The sequence below is a fragment of the Hemibagrus wyckioides genome, linkage group LG25, assembly GCF_019097595.1.
Source record: "Hemibagrus wyckioides isolate EC202008001 linkage group LG25, SWU_Hwy_1.0, whole genome shotgun sequence".
Taxonomy (NCBI): Eukaryota; Metazoa; Chordata; class Actinopteri; order Siluriformes; family Bagridae; genus Hemibagrus; species Hemibagrus wyckioides.
The window spans coordinates 16,868,659-16,877,400 of NC_080734.1; the positions used below are offsets into that span (position 1 = coordinate 16,868,659).

The 8,742-nt window shown below is 38.1% G+C and overlaps 1 protein-coding gene across 2 annotated transcripts; it reads right to left on the reverse strand.

Annotated features, from left to right (window-relative positions):
- Positions 1-1,063: 1,063 nt before the first annotated feature.
- Positions 1,064-8,336, reverse strand: LOC131345931 (flavin-containing monooxygenase 5-like). 2 transcript variants are annotated; one of them, XM_058379134.1, is made up of 10 exons: positions 8,037-8,300; positions 7,873-7,905; positions 6,027-6,167; positions 4,496-4,684; positions 4,245-4,410; positions 3,997-4,139; positions 3,537-3,736; positions 3,104-3,459; positions 2,599-2,671; positions 1,064-2,487 (listed from the first exon to the last, which is right to left on the reverse strand). In XM_058379134.1, exons 3-10 carry the CDS (start codon positions 6,156-6,158, stop codon positions 2,109-2,111), a joined length of 1,638 nt encoding a protein of 545 aa, XP_058235117.1. In that variant the 5' UTR covers positions 6,159-6,167; positions 7,873-7,905; positions 8,037-8,300; the 3' UTR covers positions 1,064-2,108. The 2 variants fall into 2 exon arrangements, 1 of the variants encoding a protein (XP_058235117.1); XR_009203550.1 differs by lacking the exon at positions 1,064-2,487 and having other exon boundaries at positions 3,104-3,202; positions 3,291-3,459; positions 7,873-8,336.
- Positions 8,337-8,742: the final 406 nt, after the last annotated feature.

An 8,742-nucleotide genomic window follows, 5' to 3' on the forward strand; every position in this document is an offset into this window, starting at 1 on the left:
CAGGATGATGAAAATGAAATGAGGGAGGACATTTCAGCAAGACAATGATCCCATACACACAGCCAAAGAAACTCCCAACTGGTTTCAGAGAAAGAAAATAAAGCTGCTAGAATGGCCCAGCCAATTACCTGACATCCAACTAAAAATCTTTGGAAAGAACTAAAGATCAGAGATCATAGAAGATGCCTGCAAAACCTACAAATACAACCATACAAAATACATTTGCTTTTGATCCGTTAACATACAGACATGAAATTGTTATGAGAGATGTGTATTTCCCTCTACAGAAAAGCGAACTGTATAGTGTCACAGAATGCCAGAAAGGAACACACAAGGAGGTTTAAACCCTAGGAGGGGTATGTTTATTGAGCTAGACCGAGAACAGGTGGAGATAGGAAAGAGGATAATACTCAGCTTCAGAACACTGCAACCACCAGAGCAGGAAGGATGTACCAGGAGATGATAATGCTGAGATTGGAGGTCAGTAGAGCTGGAGGCGTGAGCTGGCGTGAAGGGAAAAAAGGGGGAAGATGACGGCAGTAGGAAAGGAGGTGCAGAAAGAATAGCATTATGGCCAATGCTAACTTTAGCCAAATGGATAGCAAGTCAACATCTACTTGAGACCAGCCAGAGATGGCGTGAAACGGGTAAGCTTAAATAGGGGAGTGGAGGTGATTGCGAAACGAGGTGCAGGTGAACTGAATTGGAATTTGGGTGAGTGAGTGCGCTGGCGTGAGGTCGAGTCCGGCGTGCCTGTGACATATAGACAGTGTTTTAGATTTAAGTGATTTAAGTGAAGTGAATACATCTGCCTCTTGAATGATCTAAATTAAACAATTGTATATACAGTACCGTGTAAATCATTTACACTGTACTGTATGCACAACTACTTTCTGCAGCCAGTCTCTTGTTGATTAAATCTGCACAGGAATCCTACGTACGAGTATGCTGAGTCTATGTGCACAGTGTTTAAATTTAACAGCTGAACTGATGACACTGAATTTAAAACAATCATTTTGTCTTTGGAAGAACAGAAAAAGGCTGAAAATATGTTTTGAAATTTAGGTTTATTGTACATGGCAGTGAATATTCGGAAATAAACGCTTGAGGTAAAAACATCAATTTCAATAGAATTTCATGATCAGGATTGAACAGGGGTCCAGGTTATTGAAGTCCCTATAAATACTGCATGTATAACAAACCAAACCCTGCTCAGGAGATATGGTTCTTAATTATAAAACATGCCTTGATCTTTCAGTTACCTTTGTTCTTTAAGTTACCTTTAATATTTTTAATATGGTCTGTTTTTAACCCAAGCCCTCACTGAATTCATATTCCTTTCTTCTTCATTTAATTTGACATCATTCTTGCTTGTACATCATTCTTGCTCCAGAGCGCCCTTTCATCTAGATTTTCTCTGAATCAATGCTTGTCAGATGGCTGATTTTTATAACGTGTATCTGATAAGATAAGTCTGCTGTGATAATGTGCACTTACTGTGTAAGAGGGCACTGGTGTACTGTATAGTGACTAGGCTAAAGTGTAAGATGACCATTTTATCAGCTTTTCATCAAAAACACAATATTAAAAAAAAAAAACAGTCCTTAAATCACTGTGCAAATAAAATGTATGCTTCACATTTTATAATCAGTGGATATTTTATTGTAATTATGCTGCTGACAGGTAACAATACATGCCATAAAGTGACCACCTAATTGGTAACTACACCCACCTTGTTTCTAAGGCCCATTTTAGATTCGTTACAGTAGTTCACTTTGTACATATGTACAGTATAATATAACTGTAGCCCATCTGTTAGGAACATTTTAAAAGTCCAGGCCTTATTTTGGTGATGTACCCATATCAGCACAGCTAATTGGCTTAAAACCAGCAATTTTAATGGTTTAAAATAATCAGTCACAGTCCAGTCCTCAATCCAACATGTGGCATAACTAAAAAACTTCTTAACCAATGGTCTTGCTACAGATTACTAAATCATTCACATGATTTTATTAGTGCAGAATTACCATTTTCAAGTAACAATTACAGAGCATAACTCATTCTATTTAATGCAAATCTCTAGAGCAGATTCTACTAAGAAGGCCATACTATATACTGAAGAAAGTATATGCTGAAGAAGGACTCTTCTGCAAGACAATAAGAACAAAAATCAGCATCACTCCTCCTGCCAGACCGAGCCAGCAGAGTAGTGTAGAAGTTTTGTCCTCTGGAATGGGGCGTGTCTTGAATGGCTGGGTTACGCGCTCCCACTGAGTGAGGATGGCCTGACGAGCCCCGTCCCAGCGACCCGGCCCTCTCAGCCGAAACTGGTACGGTGTGCAGGGACCAAACAGAACCCTAAAACCCAAACCAGGATCAGTCAAGAACAACCACAAGAGGTTGGGACACACCCCGATTTCCTGTGCGATGGAATCCAAGTAAGGGATATAGTCCACCTCGAGAACAGCTTTCTGTGGATGAGAGTATCTGTGAAATATTAAGAGGCAGGGAAAAAAGAAAATGAGAAATGAGACATAGTTAAGACAACAAACATCTTAAAAAGAAATTATATAAAAATTCATAAAAACATAAATTCACCTTTTCATATTTGCCTTCCAGGCTTTTTCTGTGATCTTTTGCATTACTGATACAGGAGGAAGTTGATTTAAACCTCGAGGAAAAAAATGAACATGTTTTAAGATCTTTCTTCTTTTTCCAGACATTCAGGAGTCACAATCAGGCTACTTCACTTACATAGCTCACATTATAAATATATTAATAATAACTGACTAACAATGTATTAATTAATAGATAAATTTTCTCTCTCAAGCTATCAGTCTATCTGCTAAGTACTCATAAACAACTTGGCACTATTACTAGCCAGTGACCTCCATAAGTCATTGTTCTTGTTTCCAAACAGTAACTAGGAACATTACCAAACAGTAAGAAGCAGCTACATGACCTCTGCGCCAATATATTCACAGGTAACTATGCTAAAGGCTGAGATGATTTATAAAGCATCTGCATTAATTTAAGTTGATTTTGTAAGAATATTGGCATTATTTGGCTGTGTTTTATTACACTTTCTCCTGCTCTGTAATACCTGCAAAGACTCGAGTGGCCCATCGTGCCTGCATTTCCATTATGGGCATTATAGGTCCTCGTGCATAGATTAATCCTATAAAGGCAAGTGTGGGGCGTTCTAGGGACAGAGGGAAGACTTTTTTGTAGAGGCTCACTTTCCCCACAGGGTCACTGTTCTGTGAGGGGAGTAAGAATGGGAAGCTTGCCTTGTATCCTGTACAGAAAACAACTGCATCTATCCCTTCTTCAACTGCCTCATTATCAAATATAACAGTCGAGCCTCTGAACTCTCGCACGTTTGGTTTCACTTGCAGAGCCCCCTGAAGGATGCGTCCTGGTAGGTCATCATTAATGGTGAGATGTTGGCTGAGTATCCTACAAGAGAATAGATGAGCAAGATGGCATTAAAGGAATGCTTTACTTAATTTTTATTTAGTTTTGTTCCACTGCACCTGTGTCTGGGCTGCAGTCCATACAGCCTGTGGTTATATTTCTGATTGTAAGATCTCTCCACTGCCCAGTTGAGCAGAGCTTGAGGAAACACTTTCACCAGAAGGGCGTTCAGACGTGTAAACATGTTCATGTCAAAAGGCAGACCACCAGTAGACATACGGCCCACAACCCATGTTCCTTCACGCATGCTCAGAAAAGTCTTTGAGGTAAAAAATATACAGGAAACAAAATGTATAATATAGAAAAGCCCTGACATACTTCTGAATGTAAACAGATTAGACATTAAGAAAACATGCTGTTGGTCACCCACATGATGTCCAGATGAATCTTGTTTCATCTTTGAGTGCCTTAATGTTTTGGCTAATCAACAAACAAAATTGTTTTGTCTGTGAATAGTTTTAACCAGTTTCTGGAAAAGCAGGAATCTACAGGAGTGTGTGTTGATCAGAGTGTGCTTACTTTCTCTGCCACTCTGCTGATCTCCACAGCAATGTCTCCACTCGAGTCACCAGTGCCAATAACCACCACCTTCTTCCTATGGAATAAATGTGGATTCTTATATTCCCAGCTGTGAAAGCACTTCCCTGGAAATGTGTCTATTCCTAAAACAGAAAGAAAGGATAAAGAAGAATAGAAAAGGATCAAAATGAGACTGAATTTGATGTCTATGTGCTTTTTAAGTATGAAGAGTGGTAGCATGATTATACCAGGAAATGCTGAGAGGGGTGTAACAGGGTGCGTGAAGCTCCCTGAACACACAAGCACTGCATCAAACATCTGTGTTCCTCTGTGTCCATCTCTGTTCTCAGTTACCACCTCCCACTGACCTGTGTCAGAGAAGTCATGCCTCTGTCTCACACTGAGCACTGTTGTCTGAAACATACAAACATTAGCTTCTGCATATGCATGTTAATATCAAAAGTGTAAAAATCAACATGAAGAAATAACTAATGATAACCTGGAAACGAATGTACTTGAGCAGGTCAAAGTGCTCTGCATACAGCCGTAAATATTTCAGCATCATGGAGTGGTGCATGTAGTTCGGATAGTGTGCTGGCATGGGGAAATCACTAAAGCACATCATCTCTTTTGAGGTATTTACAACCAGTGACTGGTATATGCTGGAGCGTTCAGCCTCTGGGGTCTCCTGCAAATGCAAAGAAACAGCAACTCTAAAATACAAATACAAAAGAATACTTTTTTTTTTTTTTACAGAGGTTGTAATTATGCCACTTGATGTAGTGCACAACTTATACTATGACCACTTCTTAGCATAGATTATATTTCGGTTAATTCCACTAATCATTGTTTACAGACCTCCAGGGCTATATTCTGAATTTCAACAATCAAACCTGACCGGACTCTTTCATCCTTGCTGTCTCGCAGCATCATGGCCTGGTGTATCTTTGTTGCTATTTACTCCTCAAGCACTGATGTCACTGAAATCGTGCAACCAGTGACAATGCCCACTGCTAGCCATTCAGTGGTGAAGTCTCCACAGGTGAAGTGCATTTTGAATCTGTCATAGTAGCACTGCACAAGCTTCTGGAAATGCTCTGGAACATAGTAGGTCTTCAATATCAGATCCACCAACTTATGGGGCATCATTCCAGGTCACCAAGAAGGTCCTTCTTCACATCTTTGATGATCTTACTGATTATGCTAGTGTGCTCAAGACAGCCTGCTACCCTCTGGGACTCCCGTTTGGACGAACGTATCCATGTACCCATTATCCATCATAAAGGAGGTCACCCTATTTGCCAGAATCCTGAGAAAAATCTTGCCTTCGACATTGAGGAGTGAGATGGTACAGAATTGCTTGATCTCTGTTGAATTTTCTTCTTTAGGAATAAAATATCCCTCAGCAACCAGCCAACTATTAACGAGGAAGTCCTTCTTCCATGCCACTCTCACTAGCTTCCATAGTAATGTCCTTAGCCTTTCATAATATTTATATACCTTGTGTATAAATTTGGTTACTTATCTATGAAGGGGATAGCTGGTTCTGTTGGTTTTATGTGTTGGCTGTTGGCTTCATCTGTTGGCTCCATCTCCTCCAGACTGTCCTCCCTTCTGAAATCGCTGTGGACCTGACGAAGGTGCTCCTCCACCTCCTCCTTTGTTGCTTTCAGCTGCCCTGTTCTTACATTGCCCAGAGGTTTCGAGAGATATTTGAAGGGATTCTTGGTGAAATCTGTCCGCTCCTTCATTCGTTGCTTCCTATCCCTGAGGCGACATTTAGCTCTTCGCAAGGTCTTAATGTGCTCCCTCAGGTTGTTACAAATTTCTGTGAGTACTGGTTCATTAATCATTATTACAGCACTAGCCCTTGCACTATACATGATATATTACCACTTTCTTTAAATGTGCCATTTTGACCATCTTATATTTCCATGTTTTTATGAATTACAGAATGCACATGACACAACATTATTTATTCACCACTTTATTCCAGTGCAACACAAACAAGAAAAAATCTAATTCCCCACCTTAAACCTCCAGAGTCCTCCAATGTCATCGCTGCTCTCAAAGCAAACTGGCTCAAGACCTTCATCCAAACAGCACTTTGTGCTGGTCAATCCAGAGGTTCCTCCTCCAATCACAGCAACACGCCGAGCCATACTGTGGATCTGAAAATCAGGAATATCATTTATACACAGAATTGATTAACTGATCTGTGTTACATACATACTGAAACCAGGAAGGACACTGTTGTGTGCATATTCCAACACTGAGTTTGTAGATTACACAAAGACTCATTCCCATAGAAGCAACAAAATCTTCTAGGTCCAACACTGGACATAGCTCAGAGGACAATAGGACCAAATCTGAGTGGGAGGAGGGGTTAAAGGAACTACACAGTCAGCAAGATTCAAGATTCAAGAAGCTTTTATTGTCATTTCAACCACATATAGCTGATGCGTAGTGAAATGAAACAACGTTTCTCCAGGACCTGGTGCTACATAAACATACAACAAGAAGTTCAACACAAAACAACAAACAACACCACAGAGCTAGGACAGAAGTTTGTCTTAGCCACGTAAAGTACACAGTGTGCAGCTAGGTGCAAACAGAGCATAGACAAGACAGTGCAAAAAGACAATAAATACAATAAAGACAACACAAAAGAACACAGGACACTTAGCGCAGAAAAGAAATAAAAGAACGTGTACTGGAATGTAAGTGAAATAAAATAGATAAAGTGAAATGATGTAAAAAATAAAAAAAAGTATTGTGCAAAAATATTGTGCAAAAATACACAGCAGCGGTTGAGGTAGTGCAAATAGAAGGTGTTTTGATAGAACTTTTATCTTTATGTGCATCTGTTTAACATTATCTGTTCTAAACTCTTATGTTAAAGAGTACACTATATATCTTATAAAACACTTTAGATCTTTTGTGTTAAATGTGCTCTATAAATACATTTTGATCTGACTTAATACAATTCTTAACAATTAGAATATTGTTAAAATGTCATGGGTGAGATGTTACTTTGTGTGCCTGCCAAGTCTTGACAAGTCTAGGTCTCGTAATCCCTAGTGCATAAAATACAAAATTAACACATAAATGTAAATATATTGATGAGACTAAGGATTTAATAAGTCATTACCAGGTGGTGCCTGTGGTATTGCAGGTGGTTCCTACCATGCTTTAAGAGGCTATCAGAGCATTTAAACTTATCCATATCAGTTTGCATATTATTCAAATTACAAAATCTAATGCAGATAGATAATTTAAAGTCTTTTAAGTCTTAAGTCTTTCTAAGCCTTTTCTGGGTCACTGAAGGAACCAACCCTTCAAGTTTTCATGATTGCTCATTTCTAAACCCATCAAATGCCTGATAAAATCTATTTGGCAGACGACTGGCATGTTTTTGTTTTTTTTGTTAAACAACCAGGTAGAGTTGATTGGCAGGTGACGACCATATTGTTCATAAATCTCAACATGTTTCTGACCAGTATGCAAGGACAAAACCTTTCATTCAACAGCCAACGAGTCATTCAACAACCCTTTACCGTGAAGATAGGACAATAATCCTTGGACTAGTTCCCCAAAAAGGGTTTTATATTTTATTATATAAATAAGCACGAAATAGCAAATTATATTTTCCATTTATTCCCATGGAAAAAAATGCACTTCAACAGCAAACTGTTTTCTGTTCAAGCTGAAACATACATAATATAATCAGCAGTGCGAGACCCCAAAACTCAGCACGAGGTATGTCATTAAATAAGTTTATAATACATCATCACATGTAAACAAAACATATTCATATTAAAGTTACATTTGCAGAAAGTTTTAAAAAACACTAATAAATTAAGTGACATTTCTTACCTTTCACCTGATAAGTCTTGTAATCTTCTCTGGCTGATAAGAATTGTTGATTTTTTTAGCAAATAAGATACAAATATAACCTTGTAAATTAAAACAAGGTTTACACAACAGTATCTTTTCGTTTTTATTCTACAATACAATACTCATCTTAAAATGGCAAGTACCTGAAAACCTGCTCACCGCAAGACTACATACACACACTGCCTGGGTTGTACAATGTGTATCATCAGTAGTAAAACTGTAACTCAAATGCTGTCACTTATCAAATGAAAAGTTAATGAAAAGAAATTGCAAATATGCAATAAATGTGTAATGTTTATCCCATCTAAACTATACTCACCCATATTAACAAAGATTTATTATTAATACCTGTAAATGTATAATGGCATTATAATGTACTTTTAGCTTAGTGCATTTCTACAAGACATACTCTCCTATACAAAGTCACCACACTGACATATCAATTTTATAAGTTAAAAAATTTCACAATTTTTTTGTTGCCTATTTTTTGGACACAAACAAAAGGTTTTTACATTATACACCCATCAACAGTACATATGAGTAGATATTTATAATTCATATCATTTTTGTGAATAGTTGGTGAAGTCACCAGAGATAAAGGCATAACCATGAAACATCACAGGACTGGAAGACAGCCCTGAGATTGAACTGGTCAGAGATTCAGTTTGTTTATGCTCCTACTGGAACATCCAGACATTAAGGCCTTGCAATAAAAAGCATAAACAAGTTTTTTTTGTTTTTACATCATTTAGTGATATAATATTACTTATCTTAGTAATATTTCTGAGATGAAAGAAGGCTACCCTAGTGATATTATCTGCATGAGCTTCAAATGAAAGACCAGAGTCA